Source organism: Pseudopipra pipra, chromosome 21 (assembly GCF_036250125.1).
Source record: "Pseudopipra pipra isolate bDixPip1 chromosome 21, bDixPip1.hap1, whole genome shotgun sequence".
NCBI classification, from domain to species: Eukaryota; Metazoa; Chordata; class Aves; order Passeriformes; family Pipridae; genus Pseudopipra; species Pseudopipra pipra.
The window spans coordinates 363,464-388,479 of record NC_087569.1 but is presented as its reverse complement, the minus strand read 5'-3'; the positions used below and the strand labels follow the sequence as shown (position 1 = coordinate 388,479).

The following is a 25,016-nucleotide window of genomic DNA, read 5'->3' as shown; positions in this document are numbered from 1 at the left end:
AACATCATTCAGTGCCTTTCTTTGGACCTCTGAAAATCGTTTCAGTTCTAATGTTTTGTGCCTTTAGAGATCTGCTGTGTAGCAAAAAGAAGGTAATAAAATTAAATGTGCAAAAAAAAGCCTAATTCTGTGAGAAAGAACACATTTCATTGCAGAGATTCCTTCTGGTTGGAGTTTGTAAAGACAAACTACTCCCTCTGTAGCCGTGGAGTTGGTGAGTCCTGGGAGTTCTGCAAGCCCCTCCAAACAATGACTGATTTTTTGTCTCCCCACAGATGAATGTGGAATTGTTGCTCAGATTTCTGAGCCTTTGGCCGCAGCCGACATCCCAGCCTACTACATCAGTACTTTTAAGTTTGATCACGCATTGGTGAGTATGAAGACAGCTTTTTTGCAATAGGGCAGATCTTTTCTCTGGGAGAAAACTCATGATGAAAATGTCATTTCCATCTGGATAGCTTGTTGGGGTGCCTTTGCTTCGATATAGCCCAGCAGACACCTCTCTCCAGCCTCCTCCTGGCTGTCACTGCCCTGTGTCAGAGGCTCCTGAACCAAGCCCAGCCCTACCCAAAGGCAAAGCTGTGTTAGTGAGTGTTGTTCTGGAAAAAGGCTGCTTCCAGTCCTTAAAGACCTGCAGCAATGGAGACATCACAGCCTCCCCGAGCAGTCTTGTTAGCTGCATCCCTGTCTTTTATTAGAAAGGGCCACAAACCCTCTCCCATTTTGCTGCAGACATAGTTGCAGGCTCCAGACTCTCGGGATGGTGCTGTGATGACCCACCCTTAAGGGGAAGGTGCTTCTTTAGGTGCTTCCTTCCACTTAAGGGTGGGCCATCCCAGGTGCCTTTGTGTGTGGGGAGCATTTTGGAGAGTCTCCCAATAGCAGACCCCTGCCTTCATCTCTTAGTGCCTGCATGGCCCTAACCTTTGTGTTTCAAAACCCACCTGTTAGCTCTGCTGCCCCTGCATCTTCCTCTTCATGGTGCAGACCTTTGATAAACGATCAATAATTGCCAGCACAGCAAGGGAAGGCAATTTTAAAGCAAATAAGTTTGTTGCCATGTTCATTCTCCTGAGTGCCCATAAGCAGTTACAGCACAATCATCAACATGAGGGTCTTGCCATCCTTACAGATTTTACTTTTTAGGCCTACCTTTGCTCTTCCTTTGGCTTTATAGGACACTCTCAAAAATGAGGAATTTCCCTGGAAAGGGAAAATTGCTGTGCCTGTAGCCAGAAGCAGAATGGCATTTGTCTTGGAGCCCATTTCCCTGGTCCTGAGGAAGGGAGTCAGTAACCCATGTGCTAACAAGGCTGCAAAACTCAGCTGCGTTATGCTATTCAATTGTGGTGTTTTTTTTAAATGTGCCCTCTATTGCATTATACTTCTCCTTTCATCACTGCAAATTCATTGCTCAGGCCCTACCTTTGACCTGTGAAAGCTCCATTGAGTTCAAAGCAGGTTTTGGGGGGCTCGGGAGAGCTTTAATTTCACAATTGGTATGAACCATTAGCAGATGATAGGTCATGTGTGTAAAGAGTAAAAGTAAATATTATTTCAGATAGCAAAGGTCAAAGTGTTGTGTGTGTTTGTCTTATTTTCTTGAATTTTAACTGTGCTGATAAGATAAGCTAATAAAACACCATTTAAAAATCAATACTGTTAGCTTTGCCTCACATTCTTGCCATTGTGTGGCCCCAAGTGCCCACTTTCTGTGCAGAGCATAAGGTGGAGAGTGCTTCTAGGTGTCAAGCCATATTTGGAGAGCTCAACCCTGTCAGTTAAAAGAGATATTTAACCGAAAACTTACGCCTTACAATTGTGATGACTCTGCAGGCAGCTCCACCCTGTTGGAGTGCTTCATCCTGATGCCTCCAGCCCCACAGGAGGGGCCTGACCTTACCTTCCATCAGCTGGCAGGGCATTGAGGCCATGCACTGAGGTCTGCAGATCTTCCTTACTCAAAGCAGTATTTTAGTGTTTTTCCTTGCTACTTGACATTTTCTTTATATATGGTTTTAAAAGCCTTTTCACCTGGACAGTGCTTTTTTAGCTGTCAAACACCTCCATCCTTTGGAAGGTGCATTTCAAGCCCTCCTTTGCCTGACTTTGCTCTGGGCACACTGGCCAGGTTTAATGCTTTTTGGTTCTAAGGTGGTCATGTTGGCCAAGACCCTGACCTAGATTTTGTCATATTTTCCCTAACTTTGCTACCCAGATACCATGACTTCTAGTGACATTTCTCAAGCTCTAAGTGCATCTTGAACCCTTTCTCTAAATCCTCTCTGTCTTTATTTAAGGTACTGACCTGTTGTCAACAATTTGGAGCACTTTATAAAAGTTTGTTGTTCCTTTTGATCGTTTTTTTTTTTTTTTTTCTACTGTGCATCTTAAGGTGGTTTTTGTCGCTGGGGTGTTAATACTGAGGTCTTCCTGCAATGCTGTCACTGTAGATGTTTGCCCTGGAAATCAGGACTTATGCTTGAGAGGAAATAGAGACAGTGTTAGAGATGGGAACCTCCAGGTCTCTGGCCTGTCCCCTGCGTGATTAAAGGGCTGGTGAGAGCCACGGTTTCTAGCTCCCTCTAGAGAGAGCAAGGGATAAGAGTCCTCTTTCCAGGTGCTCTGCTCTTGGCTGCCTCATGCTCACAGATGTCTTGCTCTCCTTCACCAGCATTTTCTTTCTGAAGAGGCTGAAACTGTGTCTGGGATGTAGTTTGGAGCTTTACTTCTCCCTTCATGTTTGGTGCTTTGGTCTATGCACTGCCTGAGAAGTGAACACAGTGCACCAGCTGCCCTGGGACAGGGATCATTTCTAAGGGGCAGGGAGGGGTAGAACTCCTCCTCTGTTGGTAAAAATAGGATGAGTCCTGCAAAGCAAAACCGTTTGCGTGTCTGTCCTGGAGAAAATCCGGCCCAAACATTTGTGGGGTGATTGATACCATTTCCATGCCGTTAAGGGAGTCATGCATTTTTCAGGGAGTAAAGGACCAGCCCAGTGTGTTTCAGGGAGGAGGTGGGTCTGTGCAGGTCAAAGTCAGTTGGCCAGAACTGGCCAGTGCTGCTTTCTCCTGCTTCTGTCCAGTGCTAACAGAGCATATGGAGAGACCTGTACTGCTGAGCATCGCTGGGGCTGACAAGGAGAGTGTGGTTTGAAAAACTGACTCCTATGTCTTTTCTCATTATCTTCTGGAGAGGCAAGGAGTCAAACAGCTTCTTCCACTGCAGTGTTCAGTGTATTGGGAAAAATGATGGAAGGGGAGGTAATGGAAAGTCCTGTTCCCAGTGGTGGAGGTATGCTGGGGTTTTCTTCCTAACCCAGAAGAGTTCTCTGTGTGCTTGTTTTAAGATTATTTTCTTCCTTTCCAAGCTGACTTTTGTTCACACATCATCAGAGATTCTATCTTCCCATTGGAAAATTGAACATTTTTCTTGTTATTTCTCATGGGTTTTTTCCTCAGTTTTGTTAGAAGCCTTGCAGAAAGTCACAGTCCAGTTGTATTCTGACTGTCTGAGCTCTGCAAAATTGTCAGTGAATCCAGGTATTGTGTTCTGGGCCTCCTCCTCTCACAGAGGAGACAGTCCTTCTTTAACTTACTTAACGTGAATTATTTTGGCTTCTTGCAGCAGCTCGCAGACAGTTCGTTTTTTCCCTCAGTCCTCTTTCCACTTTCCAAGAGCTGCCTGTTCCCTGAGCAGTCTTGGAGTTTATGTAATGGTCAGATGCCCCTTTTCTGTCTGATGTAACTTCACTTGCGATGTTCTTTTCTACTGATGACAGTTGCTCTGAGAGCTTTTGCATCTTCTGTTACAAGAGATTTTTCTTGCAGTAAGTGTGAAAAGATACCCACTAATAATTTTGTATATGAACTTCTATGGTTAGGTCTCCTCACAAGACTGGATAAGAAAGTGTAGATGCTACACCACACCATCCGGGAAGCCCACCACAAGCAGACTGGTGGTTCTCTTCTTTGTTTGATGGGTGTGTTCTCCTGTCACCCAGCATGGTCTTCCCAGCTTATGGGTCCCAAACCTGTAGGATACCCCTGAACACCCCATGGAGCCCCTAGGCAGCGCCATAAATCAGTCAGCACAGGCACCTTGCATGAGCAAGCTCCTGGTGTACAAGGCCTTCACCAACAAAAGGAAGGGAAAGGAGGGGAGAGGAAGAGAGGAGAGAGAGAGAAACCCCCAAATAGTTGCCCCCCCACGAGCACCCACCATATGACAGCAAACCAGCCAGCTTTCACTTAGCAAGGGGATAACTTAACTCCAGGGATACCGTGGGTTAACAGGTGTGTCGTTGCATGTGGAGTCCTTTCTCAGTGGAGTTCAAGTGTCCAACAGCAAAGTACCTGCCTCCTTGGGACTTTGTCTCCTGCCTCTCTTTTCCTTGTCATCCATTTTGCTGGAGGTCATGACCTTTCTTTTTGTTTTCTTGCAGGTACCTGAAGAAAATATAAATGGTGTGGTCAATGCACTCCAAGTCAGTCAAGCTGAAAAGCATTAGAAATGTTCTGAGCTGGTTCCAGATGCTTTTTATTATTATAATAATTATTATTATTATAATTATTATTATTCTTTTTTTCTGACAGTATTTCTTGAAAAATCTGATTACAGAGAGTGACATGAAAAGAGACTGTGGAAAGCTGAGCAGAAACAGCTCCAATAAGCCTTTGTTTTAATTATTATTATTGTTATTTTATTAAATTTATGAATGAGGGGAAGGAGGAAAGGGAGTTCAAGTGGTTTCCTGATGTTCAGCTCCAAGGTGAAGTGTACCCTGCCTGTGTTCTCAGTGTGGAAGGAGCTGCCCGGGGTCCCTGTCTCTCCCCGTGGGTGCACTGGCTGAAAGCAGCAGGATAGGCCGAGAGCAGATGGACGGGCTGCTGGCTCAGAGAGCCCTGAAAACCAGAAACAAAATGAAATGTGGAATTAAACAGAAAAGATGTCACATAGTGCTGGCTTGTCTCCTCGCATCAGACTTTCTGAGGACTGTCCATCACTACCTGTGTTGAGGTAGGATGGGAATTGGGTTCTGTTTCCCCTAACAGAACTCTTTGGTGTTGGAAAAGGGGAAAATATCCAGTTGTTTGACTTTTCCTCTTTTCCCTTCTCCCTGCAGTCAAAGCCTGGCTGCTCTGAGAAAGCCTGGATGAGGGGAGAGCTGTTCTGGCCAGTTTCTGGCAGGTGGTGTCACCTAGACTTCTGTCTGCATTGAAGCTTGGCTGATTTTGCCCAGTTTCTCCCAGTCACCCTCTCACTGCTCCCAGCATCCTCCTGCTGAGAGGATGTCTCCTGTCTCCTGCTCCCAGACAGCTACTGTCCGCTTGCCCCATATTGGAGCCATCCCTCAGCCCTTGTCCCCCAGGGCCGGCAGGAGGAGGGAGGTGTCTTTTCTCCTGTCCCCTCAGGCTTTTTCCTATCCACTCTGTACATGGGGACAAGAGGATTGCCTGGGCTCCCTGGAGATCTGCTCTTGCACACCACAGGCCACCTTGGCCAAGAGCCACAGCAGGTTGTACCCACCACGCCCAGAAAGGTGCCTGAGCCCTGTGGGGACCCTCCTGTAAGTTTTTCATCATCTCCTTCATCTCCCAGGTGGAAATCGCTGCTGGCTGGGGTCTTGATCCATGGGATTTTCCACTGGGTTCAGTGTGCAGCCCTTTGAAAGTAGAATGGTGCTGAAAATGCCTAAAGTCTGAGGTGTTTCCATCTGGTCCTGTCACAGGAAGGTGATGGGGGCTTTTCCTGCTCTGGGGCAGCAGGAGTGTGTTTGTACCACAGGAGCCGCCCATCAGGGCCTGTAGTGCCACCTGGCTCCGAGTTGTGCCTGCGGCTGCTCCCAGCACCATGGAGGACAGTGAGGACCAGTGCCAGGAGAGCAAATGTTGCTCAAGACATGGATGCCAACAGTCTGCCCTGTGTGTGACCATGCAGCAAGGAGTGGTGAAAGGAGAAACCGTCTGCAGAGGACCCTTCTATTGTGGTTAGCAGCCCCAGTATATCTTGCATTTCTCAACTTCTTCCACTCCAGTCTTGACATAAAGAAATTGCAGATCTTGCCTTTTTCCGGAGGGCTTTCCAGCCATGCTTCAGAGACAGCCTCTTGCAGGATTTTCCTGAGGCTGTGTGAACCAGGATTTTGCATTAATCTGGAGGCAGTAAGTGAGCACCTGAGATGGTGCCATGGACATGGCTTTTACTGTTGTGTAGGACACGGGCTTACAGCTTGCTGTTTAGTTCTCCATTCACAGTGCTGGAGGCCTGAACTTAACAGTTATGGTTTCTGATGCTGCTGGACCCAGACAGTTTCGAATCTGATTTTTCATCAGTGGGATGTTGTGTGGCAGCTAGACAAGGAATCAGAGTATCCGTGGAAAAAAATGTGAATCACTCTCCTTGGTTGGCCCTACCTGAGCTAAAGCATCCCTGCTGAGAAACATGGAGGCACATGTTCAGTGCTTTACCAAACAGAGTGCTTTGCTGTTCCTTTACATGGGTTTTCAGAATTGCCCCATGATAAGTTATATTCACTCCAGATTTCTAGAGCAAAGTTGATCCCAGATGTGGCACTGTGCCTCTCTGGATGTTTGCTTGGAAAGATGTTTAAGTCTCCTGCCACAAGGACGCAGGCACAGGTGGTGCAGTGCAGTGTTTAAAGCACTCGGGGTGGGGGGGGGCTGCTGTGACTGCCCAGCATCCTGGGCACAGAGCTGGGCTGGAGCAGGTGGCAAGGCAGGCAACAGCTTTTCATCACATACATTGTCAGAAGGTTCCTCCTTGGGATGGCAGATTGGGGAGGAGATGGGACTTTTTTTTTTTAATTGATGTACAGCTGTTGAGTTGCCAGTCAGGCTTTCTGGTCATCTGAGTTGAGTCCGAATTTTTCCTGTGTGCATGAATGGTGCCACCATCATAGGATCACTGGGATGGAGTAATTTTTTTGCTCTGGGGTTTTGGCAAGCTTTGGAAAGTGCCAGTTTCATCATCAGAACCCTGTGCAATGCTCTGCGTATGCCAGTGCTGCTTCCAAAGGACCATGATGTGGATGGGGAGGAATTACTTGAAACAAGCAACAACTTTACTGAGCCTTAAGTGAAAGCAAAAAAAATTGGTTTTAATTTCCTTTTTCTAACATTGCACTCAGGCACTTAGAGGCTGATCTTTTTAATTCAAATTTTTCACTTTTTTTCCCAGGGATGCCAGCCTTAAATTTGTGAAATCTGTAGAAGTCTTTGTGGTGTTTCAAACCTTCCCAAAACAGATAGATGTCCCAACATGGGAAAGTTGGCCTGAAAAATTCACAGGGTATAAAATGCCATTGAGGGACTCTCTGACTCCACCATCTTCTGGCACCATCCTTGGCTTCACATTTTTATTTCCTTTTCTTGTTTTTCCTGACATCCAAGAAGATTGTTTTAGACAACTTGGGGTGGTTGATGCTTGCCCTTTATTGTTCCCTGCGTATTTTTGCTGGTGGGAACTGAGATACTCCAGATGTGGTCAAAATTAGTGGAACCTTGTCCCTGTGCCCTGGGAAGGGCAGGCCAGCCTGTAGTCAGGGTTGGTGCAAGCTTGCACAGCACTGGATAAGACAGGAAGGGGTCTGTAGGGGCTTTATTAAAAAATTTCATAGTAATAATACCACTACAGTAATAACACCACAGTGTTCAGTGAGCCCAAAATAGGCAGTCTTAAAGCTGCTCCACAGCTCCCACTCTCCTGGCACACAGTCTTTGGGGTGAGGAAAAGTGGAAGTCTTTTCCTTTTTTTAAAATGCCTTATGATAATAAGTCTGAGCATCCCTGGGATCGTGCTGTTCAACGCTGTGGATAAAGGAGGAACGTCTCAGTTGGGACACCCTTCATCTGGATGCCTGCATTACCTGTCAGCCCCCCACGCTGTCCCCCAGCATCTCTGCTCAGCTCTCTGCAGAGTTCTACCTCTCTATGGCGGCTGCTGCTGATCACCTCAATGCCACGGGACCCTCCCCAAGCCCTCTCTCCTCTCGTTTCACAAAAATTCACCAAACAGCAAAATGCAAAAGTTTTTCCAGTCCTGCAGGGAGAGGTGGGCAAGGGGGGGAAGCATAGCCTTCCCACATGCTCTGTCTTTCTCCAAGGCCTTTGTTTTCTTAGAAATCTCAACTTTTCCAAGTTGCGTGTGTTACTATGTAGGGTTTTGTCTTTTTCCCCTGCCCCAATTAGATTTTGGCTGCAAATTCCTTTCTACTCTGTGTGTTCTTATTAATGTATAATGTTTCTATAGAAATCCTGAGTGTGTCTCTGTTGTACACATATAAATACCCATGTTTGTATCCGTAGGGCTGTATATGGTGTGGGCACTCAAGCAATAGGGGTTCATATATATATATACAGTGTGAGTATGTGTGTATACCTGGGGCACACACTCTGTTTGTGTGTGTATCTATGTAGTAAGTGATGTATACACTCATTTATTCACCATATATTTTTAATTCAGTTAATGGGCAATATGAGTATTAGTTCCGCTCTCAGGATTTCTCTACATGTGTTTCGTGCAGAGCAGCAGTGGAGCTGACCCAGAGCAAAGGTGGGGCTCCTCTGCTTGCTGTGAGCAGCATCTGATTTTCCTGCCTGCTTCAGAAACTCCCTGTTCCTCTCCATTTTGGTGCCTCCAGCACAGAGACTGTAGGAAAGTTACTCCTTTTTCTTTCCATGTTTTAGTTGCTGCCCTGAATTGCCCCAGCCTGTAAGTATGGCTGGTTCATTTGCACAGTGCCTGCCCAGACCCTGGGCAGTGGGCCTTCCAGCTCCTGCAAGCACTGAGCAGGTGCCGGTGCCTCCCGCCTTCCCTTGGCCAAGATGAGAGCTCCACCCAGGCCTTCTGCATCCGGGGCTTTCGGGTGGCCTGCGTTAGGCACCGGCATTCCCTCTCAGCTACTTTCCAGTGTCTCCGCAGAAGGCTGTGGGCAGGTATGAGGTTTCCTGGTGGATGTGTTTGCCAAGTGCTCACCAGGCAGAAGGCAGCCCAAGGCTAGTGTAGGGCTCTGGTATTTATTGAGGGGTTCACATTTGTTGACCTGTGAGGGACTGAAATCAGTGGGTTATTTTTGAATAGATGGAAATGCTGGAAGGTCTTTTCCTGTTGAAAGCAGGAGAGGCTGCTTGAAGCCAGTCGTTGGAAGTGCATGATCTTTGCATCACTGGAGATTTCTGCTGACCAGGAGTGCTGTAAGGGTCTGGGTAGGGAAAAGTTTTAACCCAAAACATCCCCTATTTTGCTATTTCAGTTACACTTCACAGAAGGCAGTGCTCTATCATCTACCAACAGTCCTGGCTCACTGGGGAGGTCCCAGATGATTGGGTCACGCCAATCCACAAAAAGGGCCGAAAGGAGGACCCGACAAACTACAGGCCCGTCAGCCTGACCTCAGTGCCTGGCAAGGTTATGGAGCAGATCATCCTCAGTGCAATCACACAGCACCTACAGGATGGACAAGGGATCAGACCCAGCCAGCACGGGTTTAGGAAGGGCAGGTCCTGTCTGACCAACCTGATCTCCTTTTATGATCAAGCGACCTGCCTGGTGGACGAGGGGAAGGCTGTTGATGTGGTCTATCTGAACTTCAGCAAAGCCTTTGACACCATCTCCCACAGCATTCTCCTGGAAAAGCTGCAGCCCACAACTTGGACAGGGGCACACTGTGCTGGGTCAGGAACTGGCTGGAGGGCTGGGCCCAGAGAGTGGTGGGGATGGAGCTGCATCCAGTTGGGATTTGGTCACCAGTGGTGTCCCCAGGGATCAGTGTTGGGCCCAGTTCTGTTTAATATCTTTATCGATTATTTAGATGAGGGGATTGAGTCCATCATCAGCAAATTTGCAGATGACACCAAGCTGGGGGGGAGTGTCAATCAGCTGGAAGGCAGGAGGGCTGTGCAGAAGGACCTGGACAGACTGGAAAGTTGGGCTGATTCCAACGGGATGAGGTTCAACCAGGCCAAGTGCCGGGTCCTGCCCTTTGGCCACAAGAAGCCCCGGCAGTGCTACAGGCTGCGGACAGATTGACTGGAGAGCAGCCAGGCAGAAAGGGACCTGAGAGCTGGGATTGACAGGAAGTTGAACAGGAGCCAGAGTGTGCCCAGGTGGCCAAGAAGGCCAATGGCATCCTGGCCTGGATCGGGAACAGTGTGGCAGCAGGAGCAGGGAAGTGATTCTTCCCCTGGACTCAGCACTGGTGAGGCCACCCCTGGAGTGCTGTGTCCAGTTCTGGGCCCCTCAGTTCAGGAAGGACATGGAGGGGCTGGAGCAGGTCCAGAGAAGGGCAACGAGGCTGGTGAAGGGACTGGAGCACAAGTGCTGTGAGGAGAGGCTGAGGGAGCTGGGGTTGTTCAGCCTGGAGAAGAGGAGGCTCAGGGGAGGCCTTATTGCTCTCTACAACTCCCTGACAGGAAGCTGTAGCCAGGTGGGGGTTGGTCTCTTGTCCCAGGCAACTCTCAGCAAGACAAGAGGGCATGGTCTTAAGCTGTGCCAGGGGAGGTTTAGGTTAGATATTAGGAAGAAATTCTTTACAGAGAGGGTAATCAGGCATTGGAATGGGCTGCCCAGGGAAGTGGCGGATTCTCTGTGCCTGGAGATTTTTAAAAAGAGACTGGATGTGGCATCAGTGCCATGGTCTAGTAACCACGGTGGTAGTGGATCAAGGGTTGGACTTGATGATCTCTGAGGTCCCTTCCAACCCAGCTGATTCTATGATTCTATGATTCTGTGATTCTACTGTCTTGCCGCTGACCTTTCAGCACTTCAAGGTTGCTGGTTTTTCGGGCTGCCCCACAAATGCATCCTTGCATAGGTTTGTGCAGCCTTCCTTTTCAGGCATTGAAGTCAGTTTGGAGTTTCTGCAATGCTGTGCTGTAGGTGGCATGTATCTGCCTGTTGCATGGGGAGGCCTTAATGGAAATGTTTGGGTTTGCTGGAGCACAGAGATGGTGGCACCTGCAGTGGGTGACGTTAGTATTAAGACTGATTAACAGCAATGCCATTTGTAAAGCACATTTGTCATACAAATATTATGCTGATGCTTCCAAATGTATTTTAAACTCCAAGCTTGGTATTAAAATTCCCAGGTAGGAAATGCTACTAATCGGAGATGAATCATTCTTCATCTCTCATGAAAAGCTTGTGGGTGTCAGACTCTGCTGTGGGCTAGCATATGACACTCTTTAAGACATGCCATGCAAAGTGAGTGTGGGGACTTTTAGGACTGACACTTGAAGAAAAATGTTACTGGGAGATCATGATTGCTTTAGCCAAGCAAAGCATCCAACAGAAGTGTATCAGGTTTAATTTTTCTAAAGCATGATGTTTTGTCCTGCCAGCACTGGGAGGGAAACAAGGCAGTGGAGCACAGGGAAGTGTGTGGCAGAGGAGGTCACTCAGCCTCCAGCATAGATCCCTGAGTTTTCCTGGTGTTTCCCAGCTGTTTCCCAGTTGTTCTCCAGGTGCTCTTGATGCTCTCAGCAGTGTGCAGACCCTGAGAGAGGCAGGCTCTGCTCAGAGCTGGCACTGCCATATGCAAGGCAGTTGCAGGATTTGCTGTCCCCCCCCGGCATGAGCTCCCAACACATTCCCCCACCGGCTGACCTGTACAGGCACCTGATATCTCACAGTGTGTCCATGGGATGAGGGTTTAATAGTCTGACATCCCATGAAGGCTGGGAAGCTGTTTGGGACACACATGTGCTTAATCAGAGCCTGGCTCTGAGAGCAGCTGTTTCCTGTCTTTTCTCAGCTCTGTTGTACAAAGCTTGAATTTTCTTCTGTTACAAAGGGGGGCCCCTCCTTGGTGTGAGGTGATGTTGCTGTCACTGCCCTGCTGCAGAAGGGCCAGGGCTTCAGGCCATGCTGACCCACAGCAGCTGTGGGGTCAGCCCAGGCTCCTCTGTTCCGAGGGCTTCTGGGTCTGACTTGGCAGTGTCCCACACGTCCGTGCTGTGGCAGTGGAGGTCCCTGTTAGTGACAGGCATGGAAAGGCCAGGGGAAAGGCAGGGATAGCTGGAGTGCCAAGTGATGCAAAGGAATCAGTTTGTTCCTTTTTAGTCGTGCACATATGAATGTATTGCAGTTTTGGTTATTGTTGTGAAGACAAAAGCATTCTCATTCTTTTTCTTCCTCTTTGACTCAAACAGATCTCCCCTCCCTGCCCAGACTCCTAGCTCAGGCCCAGTATCGCAGGGGATGCATTTGTCCAAGTCCCACCATCCCAGCAAGGGTGGGTTGCACAACCCCTCCCAAACCCCAAGTAATCAAAAAATCATCTGATGCTTAGCCTCCCCGTGTGGGGAAAGCCCTCAAGAATCACCAGGTGTTTTGATGCAACTGTGATGTCAGGCACTGTGGCCCATATGGGTTAGTCCCATCCTTACGGTTTTCCTCATCCATGTACCCCACACAGTGTTCGAGAGCACGGGGCATGCAAACTCTACTTTAGAGGTCAGTGACTTGAGTAACACAGTGACTTCATCGGCACAGTCAGCACTCACTGAGGGCAAACACTCCTGTCTTAGCACTGGAAAATTGGTATTTACTGATAATGGCAAGGGCTGAGCATTGCTGCTATCTCCCAAGAGAAGGTGTCCCCCAGCAGTGATGGACAAGAAGTCATTTTCTGATGAGGATTTCTTCTCTCTCTGTTACTGTGACTGTTGTAGACATCTCTGATAAGCAGCTTAAGGCATCTCACTTACCTGTTCCAGTCCTGCCAGCAAACGTAGGATTGGATTAAACTTTTATTACCTGCAGGAGAGTAAAACCCAGTAATCCTTTGCCAAATAGCATTTACATGTTATAGTGTGTGCTGGGGTGTGTTTACACTGGCTGAAATTTGCAGACCTGCCTCCAGATTTCCATGCCTTCTCCCCATCTATCTGCCTGCCTGTGTGTATCCTGTCATGGGCCATATGTCAAGGGCCAGCAATATCCCTCAGGCATCCTGGCGGCACTAAGCCAGTACAGAAACACTCTGTGCACATGCTTAGCAAGGGCTGCAGGACCTTCTCAGGGCACCTGGGAGGGAAATGCTCAACTGTGAAGATAATCTTGAGTTACTCTGCTGCTCTTGTCCTCCTTTATTTAATCCTCATGAAGCACAGCTGGGTGAACTACCAACTCCAGTTAGCACAGGTGAAGGAAAGGACAGGATTCTGCAGCGGGGTATGTGGGCAGAAGGCTGATCAGCAAATCTGGTGAGCACAGAGCAATGCACAGCCCCTTTTCTGTGCAGGGGGAAATGGATGAAGTATGCATCAATATACATGCATTTTAGGGTATTAATTTTAGGGTTCTATACCTCTTTGGAACATGCCTAAGCCAAAACAGTCTCTTGGTCTCTCTAGACAGCACCAGCCATTTTTCTTCATGTTCAGAGCTTGGGACTGAATGTTCCCTTGTAATTAGTTGCAGATTGCATGGAATAGCTTCTCCCTGCTCCATAATTCTCTTGCAGTGATGACCTGTGCTGCTGCCTACCCCCAGGTTTGGGGAAGGCCCAGCCACGAGGGTAACACAAACCCCAGGCATCTTCTCCCAGCTGAGAGCACCTAAGTTTTGCAGCCAAGGTGCAGGGAGCGGCAGAGGGACGATAGCCACACACTGCCTGCCCTGCCTGCAGAGCTCCAGAGTGGCCATGGCCAGCCCAGCTCGGCACCATACCAGCTGTACAGAGCAAGGGAGGTTGCTAAACAGCTACGTAATGTCCTGGGCTCCCTTGAGGTTTTTTTTTCATCAGTTTTTAGCGTTCTGCAGAATTCTGTAAATGAAGCGTCGGTGGATTTTGGAGCAGAGACGGACAGAGATGCCCAACAGGCATCTGGCAGGATTGAAATTTTTGAAATATGTTTGAGAGCGCAGCAGGAACACGTTGCTCTCCTCTGTCCAGCTCTGTCCTCTGCCCATACCATAGGAGAGCTGACTGGCTGCTGTGTCCCTCTCTAGGCAGACCCAGCTGTTTTACTGGTGTCCTCCCAACCCTAAAAGATTATGCCAAAAATAGGGCTAATTTCATCCTTCACTTTGGGGGGTGGTTTCGTTTTCCTTCCCTGTGGGGCTGTGGCAGAAGCAGTGTCTCTTGCACAGCACCTTTGGGAAAATGCCATCAGAGGCTGCTGTTGTTTGGGGTCCCCGTGCTCTGTCTGGCTTTCTGCTGTTATCTGCTCAGTGTCCTGAGGATTTGAAACCAGCTTTCTGCAGTTACAGTAATAAGCTTTTTCTTTATTCCTACCAGCTCTTTTGTAACTTGAAAAACATAATTTTCTAGGTACTCGATTCCCTGGCCCTTGTGGGAATGCTGCTCAAAGCACCTGACTTGCCAAGATGACTGCTGTGAGCATATACTGCTCCTTTGGGCCCCAAAAGAGGAGTCCAGCCCTGTTTGCCTGCTGAAATGCTGAAGCAGCCCCCAGACTCAGGCTGGCAGGATGCTGCTCTGGGGACAGGTCACATGGGACAGACAGCCAAAGTAAACAGAACCCTCTTGCCCTCCTTGTCCTTGCTGCCTGCACAGTCATTCCCATCAGCTGGAAGGGGATGTGAAGTGAATTTCCCTTCTGCTGAAGAAAACCAACAGTCTTTTCCATGGGTTTGTGGTTGTTGGGAAGAGCAAAAGAGCATTTGCCAAGTGGGACACTGAAGGAAGGGGCCAGGAGGTTATATGTGTAGGGCAAAGAAGAAAAAACCCACGGCCTTTGTTGTAGCTGTTTCTTGCAATTATTTCTAATACCAGCCTTGGGATGGGATTCAATTTTTGAGGTCACTGAAATTACCTGAAGAGCTAGTGTTGCTTTTAAAACTGTGGGAGCTGCAGACCTGTCTCCAGGCAGGACCAACCTGCACAGGGTGTGGGACCCTGCCGTGGTTCAGCCCTGGGACACAGGGTGTTTGGGGCTCTCCCATCCAGCTGTGCTGTTCCCCTGCAGTACATGTAGGCAGGCTATTGAACCAAGCCTGATCTTGCAGAAGTCCCTGAGTTCTAACATCTCCTTCCTGGCAACAAACCTCTGTGTTTTCCCTGGCAGTGTGTGTTTGTATGTTGGTGCAGCATGGGGGCTGGGGGGTTCAGGGTACCAAGAGGATGCCACTGCAGGAGGAGCACCGTTTCTCCTTCAACCATTAGGAGCAGATGCTGTCTGCGCCAGTTCAATGACCCTGGCCTTTTTTTTAGTTGTATCATAGAATTAAAAATGAATCGTGCCCTCATTCTCCTTCAGGCCCTGCCCACCAGGCTTCCCCTACGTGCCCCGTGTCTCAGTGCTTTCTCCCTCCAGGTTTTTGATTTGCTCTGCAATTGTGAACTGCTCCAACATTAGTGTGGTGGAACAGAGGAGCAGATCGGTGTCCCAGGGCAGTCTTTTTAGGTGCTTCTGGTTGTGCTGGATCCGGGACTGCTCTCACTTCTCACCCCAAATCCTTCTGCTACTGCTGCTAAAAATAATCCTGCCAGTCCAAAGGTTATTGATCGTAGGGGTATGAGAATTGCACCTGAGTGTTGTTAGTCCCCGGGTCAGTACCTGGAAATACAGAGGGTAGGGACACTCACCTGCCTCTTTCCAGCCCAGGACTGTGCTCAGTGTCACAGCCAGCAATGTCCTGTACCCTGTCCCTGCTGCCTGTGGCTGGGTATTCTGTCATCCCTCCCCCATGCATGGGCTCCAGGCTTGGCACTGGGGCTTGTGAGACATGAAGTTGAGGAGCAGGACATTCATTTTAGCACTGTGGCAGTCATGGTTTCTGCCAGTGCATCCTCCTCCTCCGTGCTGTGTCTGCAGCAGCTGAGGACGGCCATGACAGAGAGGGAACACACTCATCCTGGTGACCAGAGCAGTAGGATGACCATGGCTCTTGGGACAGGCAGAGGAGGAGGCTTCCAGGCAGTAGGATCCAGTTTTGGATGCTCTGTTTCAGCCTCTGGAAGAGCCTGTCTCACTCCCTCCCAACAAAGTCCATTCTCCCCTTGTTTTAACTAAAATTAGAGGGGGATGATGACCTCAATTTGGTTAACATGTTCACCTGCTCCCACCATGCCAGCAGGTCCTAGTGCTGCTGGGATTTGGGTCACAGTGCCCAGGGAACATGCTCTGGACCTGCAGCCCCTCCTTGCAACGACTCGGGCTGCAGCTCCACAGTGCGGCACTGGCTCACACTGGTGACGACCATGAGGCAGCCAGGGAGGGTTAGTCCAGGGGGAACATTGCACAGAGGGAGCCTCATCCTCCTCATTAGTGCTTAGGGCAAATTCTTAGTTTGGTTCCTCTGGGCTAAGCTGCAGCAAGCCATCAACCCTGAAGGGTTGAAGAGTGCAGAGTTATGCCTCAACTCCACTGCACGGTGCACATTCAGGCCATAGTGCAGCACCACTTTATTAGTGCCTCAAGTGGCTTGAACAAGACTGAGGATTTCTCTCTGTCTCCCCTTTGTCTGGACTCAAGAAGGAGCCCAGATTCCCTGCAGATGCCCAGGATGGCCACAGCATGAACCCAAATTCCTAGAAATGCCAAGAGAGCAGAGAGGCTCCTGTGCAGAAGCTGCTTGGAACAGCTGTGCTGGACAGCCTGGGGAGGAAACACAAATTTTTATGACTTTATTTAATAAGTTATTTATATAGTATTTGCTTGGTAACTGAAATACCACTTTTGTCCTCAGACACCCACCAAACCGGCTGAAGTGGGGCTGGGAACCCCAGCCTCCTGCAGCCTCTCGTCCCTGCTCACCTCAGGAACCCCATGGAGGTTTCCACTAGGGGAAGGGGGGAGAGTGTGCAAAAAAAAGTGTATTTATTTTCCTTTAATTACCAGACTAATGCAAACTGACAGGGCAGGGGGGCATCCTCCTAGTGCAGGGACCTGGGCTACACCCCCTGCTCTGGGCTGCAGCCGTGTGGGCAGTGCCTGTGGGCTCAGTGGGGCTGAGTACCGTGTGGGCAGCAGCTCCTGTGAGCTTGAGGTCACAAGGCACGGGGGAGCCTGAATGCATCAGTCTCTTTTGTGACCTCTGCACGAGGGGGATGTTACACCATGGGGCAGAGGGAGTGGTGGCGGCAGCTGGAGATCATGTGCTGGGCATGGCGTGGAGCTGAGAAGTGGCTGCTTTGCTTTCCCAGTGAGTGCACACGCTGCTTTTTTTTGCTGGTCTTATGCTGAAAAGCTGAGATTTATGTACTGTATGAAAAAAAACAAAAACAACAAAACAGAAAAAAAGAAAAAATCCTAATGTTCCAAAATAAATGACAGTATATTTTGTACTTTGTAAAGTAATTAAAATGAAAAAAGAATAAAAAGTGAAACTTATGCTGTCTGCTTTTGTACTGATCAAACTGATGAAAATAAAGCAGAGCTTGGCATTGTCTATAAGATGTAACTCTAATTTCTTTTGCTTACAGCCACACTGGGCCTCACACCATTTAGGAAGGCCAGCAGACATCCCCAAGGCTCTCCAGTGTCCAGGACCTATCACCAGGTGTACTGTACCCCTACTGATGGTACCCACCACCATTTCCATCCTTCAGCTCTTCTCTGGGAGCCACAAACATGCCCCATCCTATTTCCTTAAAAGACAAAGTGAGATGCTGCTAGTGTATTTGCCAGACTTAGTTTTACCGGCTCACCGCAGGGTGCAAGATGCCCAGGAGCCTGGAGAGCTCCAGCAGAGATCCCAGTGAAGCATCCCCAGAGCCCTGCAGCCCTTTCATGGCTTACATTAGGGCAGTCACTGCTGGGTCCTGAGTTTCAGTCAGCAGCGTGGCTGCACAGCACCATGGCCACATGATTCTCTGCAAGGAGGAGCTGAAGAACCTGGCTGAAATGTGCAAGAAAAATAGTGAAATCAGGCATATCATCACCCTCTCACAGTTGTAACCATTTATAGTGGATGTTTAAAGGGAAGCAGCTCAACTGCATAAACTGTGGTCAAGAAAAGTATCTCCTTCTTAGCACAGTGTAACATATTTTTTACTCTTCCAGTGAAGTATAAGAGCCTTCATGTAAGAAATTAGTGTGGGATTGCTAATCTGAAATGCAGCCTTATTGCAGAGCCACTGCCTTGAGGGTTTAATCCATTAATACACAAATAAATCAACACAGGCACTGCCATACAATCTCAGCACTGCCTGTCACTCCCTGCAAAAGCAACTGTCATCTTAGGGTAAATAACAGGATTTAGGCTGTTAAACTGGTGTTCAGACCCTGAAGACACTGCACACACTGAGAGGCTTTTAGCATTTGAGTTACCTCACCTGCCCAGGCTCACACCTTTGAGCAGGAGGTGCTGGGCCACTGGGGGATGGGCAAGGCTCCAGCCCCTTGCAAAAAATGCTACAAAAATAGATTCTGATGAATCATGATGAAGTAATATTATTTTAGGAGTTATTATTTTGAATGCTGCAGGCTAATTATTAGTTCTCTGAGTCATTTGTTTTTGAAGGATCCTGCAGAGAAAAGAATCTGTTGTAATGCAACAAGTGCCCAAGATAATCTTTGTCTTACAGGCACTCGTGTTTTATCCCCAGTTGGGCAGTTTGCTGACAAGATGAGCCCAGCCTTGCTGTGCAGGGGCTCACGAGGTGGCCCAGGGGCCATGCTGGGGCCAGCTCTCCAGCAGGAAATTGCCAGCAGGATGGCAGGGTGTGGAGAGGGCACTTGGGCTTGAACCTTTCATCCATCTCTCCTGCAGCTCCTTCAGCCCTCAGCCACTGCTGTGCTCGGAGCTGTACATGCACAGGGCTCTGTGCCCTTCTGGGCTATTTTAAGCCAAACGTGCCAGCATGGTGCTGTAGAGGGCGAATTACTCGTGTAATCAATGCCAAATCAAGTAGGTTATTCTAGCTCTAATTTGAGCTGCTCCCCATGTGCATCCCTGGCCCCCACCCCCCTCGCTGCAGGTATATTTAGGAATGCAGGTGTATTTTGGGCTACTTTACCATACTTTGAAGGACAAAATGATACAAAGTTGCCTTGCAGTGCACACTGGTGGTGACCTGGGGTCACCCCAGCATGGCAGGGCCCCTCAGTCCTGTGGGAGGAGCACAAGCCATGCAGGTTGGGCCTGCCTTCAACAGGTAAGGGGTGGCAGGGTGAAGAGGGTGTTTTCATTTTCTGAGCCAAGACCGAGCCTATCAGCAATGATGGCAGCATCTCTGGGAGAACACGCTTTAGAAGAGGGAAAAAGTGCTGCACAGCAGCAGCCAGGATAGAGTGAGAACCTGTGAGAGACAACCATGCAGACACCAAGGTCAGTGCAGGAAAGGGAGGAGAGAGAAAAACCAGGATTAAGGATGAGCCTGGCAAGAAGAGAAAGGTATGGGAAAGGCACTTTTAGATTTCTTCTTATTCCTCAGCAATAAAATAATTTCTCCAACATGAATCTGTTGTGCTTATGATGGTAACGTGTAAGTGATGCCCTGTCCTTATCCCAACCCACATGCTTTCCTTTAGATCTTCTCCCTCTGTCCTGTTGATGCAGGGGAGATGGTAACAGAGCAGCTTGGGCCGCACCTGACCAAGGTCAAATTGCCTCCCTGCCACTGTAACCAAAACAAAGGCGAGTGCTGGTCTTGCTGAACTGCAGACCCAGTGCCACTAACCTGGTTCCCACCAAGCAGGGTCTGAGAATCCCACAGACAGTGTAATGAAAGCGCAAATGCCCCCACTGCATTAAGCCATACAACACTTCTATTTAGGGCTCAAGACCTCACTGGCATCTCGTTAACACGCAGAATTTTCAATTTATTGCACAGCAAGATTGCTACACAACAAGGTATGACATGGCACTAACTCATCCCAGCTCTGCAGAAGGTCCAGCCCCAAGATGCATTGGGTAACAGCTGTGCATGAGAGCAGCTGAGAGCCCAGCACTAACCAGCCCTCCTCAACAGCAACATCATGACGGGAATTGTTTGTAACACCTTTCTTACAAGAGTTTTTGAATTTGTTTTCAATGCTTTAATAAGCCTCCTCATATTAAAAGGGCACAGCTACTTCCATGAGGCTAACAAGACATGCTTGGACAGCACAAGTTGCCCAAGTCACATGTAGAATCAGGTATAAATTAAAGCTAACTAAATGAGAATTCACAGCAGTGAAGGTCTACCAGTTTTACAGGAGCTTTCTGCTTGTTCTGCCTCAACCCACCCAGCAACACCTGTTTCACAGGAACGTCAGTAAGAACTGAGAGATGTGTCTCTATTTCTGTGTACACTGGTTCACCTTTCCTGTATTTTATGAAAAGCCCTTCAAGACTTACTTCATAAGGGTAAAGTTTAAACCCTGAGTTTTTGTACAGACTTTCACCTAAGGAAGCCAAAATGTGAGTATGTGGTGTCCCTGGGGCCACAGATGCAGTGCCTGACTACAACAGTATCAGTTTTGCAGGTGTGAAGGTCGCTCAGCTGACAGAAGTTGTTCCACATCACTGTGAACCAAAATGCTGAAGTTTAAATGCAGAGTGCAAGACAGAGAGGCTCATGTATGAAGTCATGCTCAAGAATATTCCTATTACTACTGATAAAGACTTTATAATCACTTTATTTAAAACATATCAGCTTGGATTTTGACAAAATAATTTGCACAGTAGAAGTACCCCACAGAGAGAAAAGACAATTCTGCTTGATGTTTGGAGTGTTTCACAGGGGACAGTTTCCCATTCTTGGATGTGAAACTGGTAAGTGCCTGCTACAGGTACATACAGCTGTTGCATCCTATTTCCATCACCTTACTGCTAAGAAGGTACCAAGGAATGAGGCTCTGCTTCTCACCCATTAAGACTCCTTCCCCTGCTAGGCAATCCTGAAAACTCCGGCTAACTGCAACTGAGAGCTGCCATACCTCTGAAAACAGAAAGAGTGCAGGGACTCCCCCCAAAAAAATCAAAGACCGTGTTGTATGATCAGCACAAGGAGACAAAAGTACCCGAGGAGTAGTGAGCACTGCTGAGATCCATGCCTGAGCACCAAGTCGGCAGGTAGCTGACCAGGGACTTTGTTTCCAGCCTCCCTCCCATGATAGGCTAGATGGGCTTCTGTCACCATCTATCTGTCCTCCCACAGCCACAGCAGCACAGACAGCCTGGGACTGATCTTTCCCTGCTGTCTTATTTAACAGTACTTTCCCCTGAAAACAGGTTCTCACTCTTAGAATGTGTTCCTCGGCTCTTCAGCCTTTAGTGCTGACACAGAAAGCCTGCAACAGCCCATGGACACACCACTGCCTTTAGGCCACCACGCTGTATCCAGCTGTGCATCCAGTTTCCGCATGGGCCAGCAGCCCAGGCACAGTGCAGCTGGGGGTGGCCACTCAGGACAGCTGTGATGGGCTTCAAGAGCCAGCAAAACCTCTCTTCCACATAAAAAACAGCTATAAAAAAAACCCCTTCCCCTTGAGAAATAGTTTGGCTCTGCTCAACACTGACACCCCAGAGCTGGTGACAGGGAGTGTCCATAAATCAATGTCCTATGCTGTAGATTTCATGCCATGCCAGCCTTCCTTGAGGGAGATGCTCTTCATCTTGAGGCACGGGGAGGCTCACCAGGTTGGGGCTGGGCCTCAGATTCTCAGGGAGCTCATCATGAACCAGCCAGAACACTCTGCATTTCCACACTTCTCAAGGAATGTGCTTCCTTCCTGCAGCCAAGGCAGAGTGTTTCAACAATGCAGAGATGACAACACACCCAGGCACTGCTATGGCTGTCTCTGCTCACAATCACTTGGCTTCACAGAATGAGTCTTCCTTTCCAAGAAGCTCATCACCAAGTCCCTCCATCGCCCTGGCACGGTGCTGAGGCCCAGCAGCATTGCTAGGTAAAAGACTTGACCAAGCTTACCATATGATCAACTCCACATGCCACATCCACCACCTCACCGGGTACAGTCACCTGGATGAGATACATGAGAATGGGTTATTTATCAAGCTAGTACTTTGCACCTGATATATACTATTTCTCAAGCTCTTCTGCTCAACATGCCAGCTGGTTTCACAGGGCCTTGTACCAATGGAAGTGCCAACTTGAAAACCCAGAAAGAACAAGATTTAGCACCAGGCATGCTTGTGCACTGAGCTGTGAAATACTCCTCTTTTTCCTCCACAGAAGCACATAAAGCTTTGGAAGGACAGGAGAGCTGGCTCACTAGCAGACTATGAGACTGTAGCCTCAGCCCATCTGTTCAGCAGCAGAAGCAGCATGACTGAACAGAGAGCAGGAAGAGCATCTGCCCAAGCACCACAAGGATTTGCCTCTTCTCTCATCAGCAAGAACTGGAACAAGGCAAAGGCTCAACTCAGCCTAAGGCAGTTTGTGCTTTGACTAAGAGACCAACTCCTTACTCCTGAAATTACAGGCTCCTTCACTTAAAGCTGACCTCAAACTTGAGGAAAGCAGAGGCTAAAAAAGCAAGTTTTTCCTTAGAGCTAAGAGAGAGGACACCTGGCCAATTCTTGGACAAGAGGAGGTCACAGACAAGGATCCCGGCACATTGCCATAGCACTGTGAGACAGGAGTTGGCTGTCTGAAGGAGCACAACCCCCAACATCCACACATAGGGAAACCTGGATGTGCCACACTTGGAGAATTCAGAAATTCCACTCAGCCACAGCAATGTGATTTTAGGCAAATGTTCCAGAGCTGGTCTGATTCTATTCATGTTTACAAGGAGGAGAAAACATATTACAGAAACACACCCACTGCAAGCTCAGACACATGAACAGGAACTCCAGAGTAGTCCCTCTGATTGCCTACCTCCTCTCCTACTTGGCCTTCATGGAGACCAGGTACATCAGTTAGGCTGAACTCCAGAGCCAAGGACTCTTCTACATTCACTGAGTCTGGCTCTCAGAGCCATCTGAGGGAAGGGAGTAGAACTGGAAGTGCTATGCAACAGCTATGAAAACAGCTGAATAAGGATCTCCTACTGTAACCTTACAGTCAGTCCAGTGACCCACCATCACAGCTGGGAAGGAAGCCCACCACTATGCAGACCTGTAGCCACGAAAGTCTGAGCACCATGACCAAAATGTTCACCTAATTTAGATAAGTAATTTCTTCTGGGACAGATGACCAATACCGGTGGTTTTCTTTGCAGCACATACAGAAGTGAAGCGCAGGTTAGAAGAGGAAGGAAGAGGCAGTAAGGGCAGCACGTAGATGATGGTGAACAGAAAGGAGATGAGAACTGGTCAGATATGGTGGCACAGCACCAGATGCTGTTTCGGGACCTGAAATCGTTACTGGCATAGTAGACTAAAAGGTTTACTGAATACCTCCATCCCTAAGGAGGCTACACAAGGACCTCTGGAAAACAAAGCACTTCTACAGTCATCTTAGACTTCCAGTTCTTTCAGAATTACTCAACAAAACCACACAAAAAAACTAGCCAAAGAATATACTCTTGGCATTAATATCACAATCCTTACCCTCCACGGGAAATACTGGTCTTCCATTCTTCCAGTTCCCAGGCACCCTCTTAGATTCTTGCCCCATACAAACAGTTCTCCTCTGTCTATACAGGAGAAAAAAAAATAATAGAAAAGAACAGAGACATTAAAAAGGACAAATTCTATTTGTGATGTTGGCAAATGTGGCTACAGTGCTTCTGGGAGTATACAGGGTTATACAAGCAGTATGACAGCCACCAATTTACTTCAAGGTACAATAAATGTACTTGTGTTTGGGGAAAATGCCTAATGAGCAGGACAAGCAACAAGTTCTGTGCACAAGTCTTTGTTTCCCCCTCTTACAGCTATTGCTTTAGCATTTTATTTGAAGAAAGAGCACAGCAGAAGAAATTCCAGGGAATCATTTGAGAAATGAATCATTTGTGCTGGAAGTCAGACAACTGGAACTGATCCATATCAGCTATAAGCAGAGCAAATCCAGTAAGCAAGACAGTGAGATCTGTCCCAAGCCATCACCTGGGGACTGCTTATTCAGCTGCCTGACAGAAGTGACCTAACGACAGCTGGGGAAAAGCAAAAACTTGTGTTTAACAGAGTTAAAAGTTTTATGCTCCTCAGGAAAATATGTAGATCTTGAAAGTGTTTGGATCAGCCCCACTGCAAAGACAACCAAAGCACAATCTATAAAGTATGTATAATTTAATCAAAACATGGTTTCTAATACTTCCTGAACACTAAGGGGAGCCCAGTTACAAGCACCCTGCAACAAGACTGACAGTGTCACATACACCGCTTGCCCCAAACGCCCCAAACGACGCAGCACCGGCACTGAAGTGCTCCTCCACAAACACTCACTGTGGGCGTCTGTGCTGCTGCCCTCTGCTGCTTGATGTTAAACGACTTTCAAATTCCAAACCCTTCTAAGGCTGGGAACCCACACAGGGTGCACAGAGCACGGTGTGATACCCTTTGCACATTAAATGTCCGGGTCTGCCCACATCAGGCTGTTAACTCAATTGGTCAGAAATGCCAAGAAACCCTGACATCCAGCTCCACTGAGACTCAGTTTTAATTTGTTCATTTATCATTTATAAATTCGTTCTGCTCCTAAAGTGCACAAATTCTGCACAGAGAAATGGAAAAACTTTCCAGGTTTCCTGTTTGAGAGAAGTTTTTTTGTTTGCTTTAGACAAATAACACTTTCTTAATTAATGCATAAGTTAGCACAGTATGTATGCCAGAAACCTGCTGCCTGCCCCCCTGCTGCATTCCAGTGTGCTTTCAGTTTCAAGAAAGATGGGTGCTTTTTTGTGTTTTTCTTTTTTTTTTCTCTTTTGGTTTGTCTTCTTTTCTGCCAATAACACAGCAATCTGACTTCCCCACGACAGGAGGATAAGAAACTTACTTGTAAGTGCTGCAAACTGGCCGAGTCCACAGCGAATATGAGCAACACAGATGTCCGAATTGAAGTCTGACCAGCCAAAAAGGCTGGGTGGGATCATCTCTGGCACTGCTGTCTCTATTAGGTTTGGTCCTTTCCCAAGAATTCCATATCCCCAGACAAAAATATTTCCTTCTTCTGTATTATAATAAGAACACAT

The 25,016-nt window shown here is 48.1% G+C and overlaps 2 protein-coding genes across 7 annotated transcripts in view; one reads left to right on the top strand and one right to left on the bottom strand.

Moving 5' to 3' along the window:
* The window catches only part of CASTOR2 (cytosolic arginine sensor for mTORC1 subunit 2), a 138,259-nt gene extending 120,875 nt beyond the window's left edge, over window positions 1-17,384 (top strand). For 2 of the 4 annotated variants that reach the window (XM_064677601.1, XM_064677602.1), the window contains exons 8-9: window positions 276-370; window positions 1,178-1,657. In XM_064677601.1, coding sequence (XP_064533671.1) covers window positions 276-370; window positions 1,178-1,438 — 356 coding nt within the window. In that variant the 3' untranslated portion in view covers window positions 1,439-1,657. Of the gene's footprint in view, window positions 1-275; window positions 371-1,146; window positions 1,658-4,444 lie in introns of those variants that run through there. The other 2 variants (XM_064677603.1, XM_064677604.1) reach the window with 2 other exon arrangements.
* Window positions 13,884-25,016, bottom strand: part of RCC1L (RCC1 like) — a 23,354-nt gene continuing 12,221 nt past the window's right edge. The window contains exons 9-12 of one of the 3 annotated variants that reach the window (XM_064677600.1): window positions 24,821-24,994; window positions 23,434-23,519; window positions 21,848-21,898; window positions 13,884-17,829 (exon numbers count right to left, since the gene is read on the bottom strand). In XM_064677600.1, coding sequence (XP_064533670.1) covers window positions 17,764-17,829; window positions 21,848-21,898; window positions 23,434-23,519; window positions 24,821-24,994 — 377 coding nt within the window. In that variant the 3' untranslated portion in view covers window positions 13,884-17,763. Of the gene's footprint in view, window positions 17,830-20,534; window positions 21,899-23,433; window positions 23,520-24,820; window positions 24,995-25,016 lie in introns of those variants that run through there. The other 2 variants (XM_064677598.1, XM_064677599.1) reach the window with 2 other exon arrangements.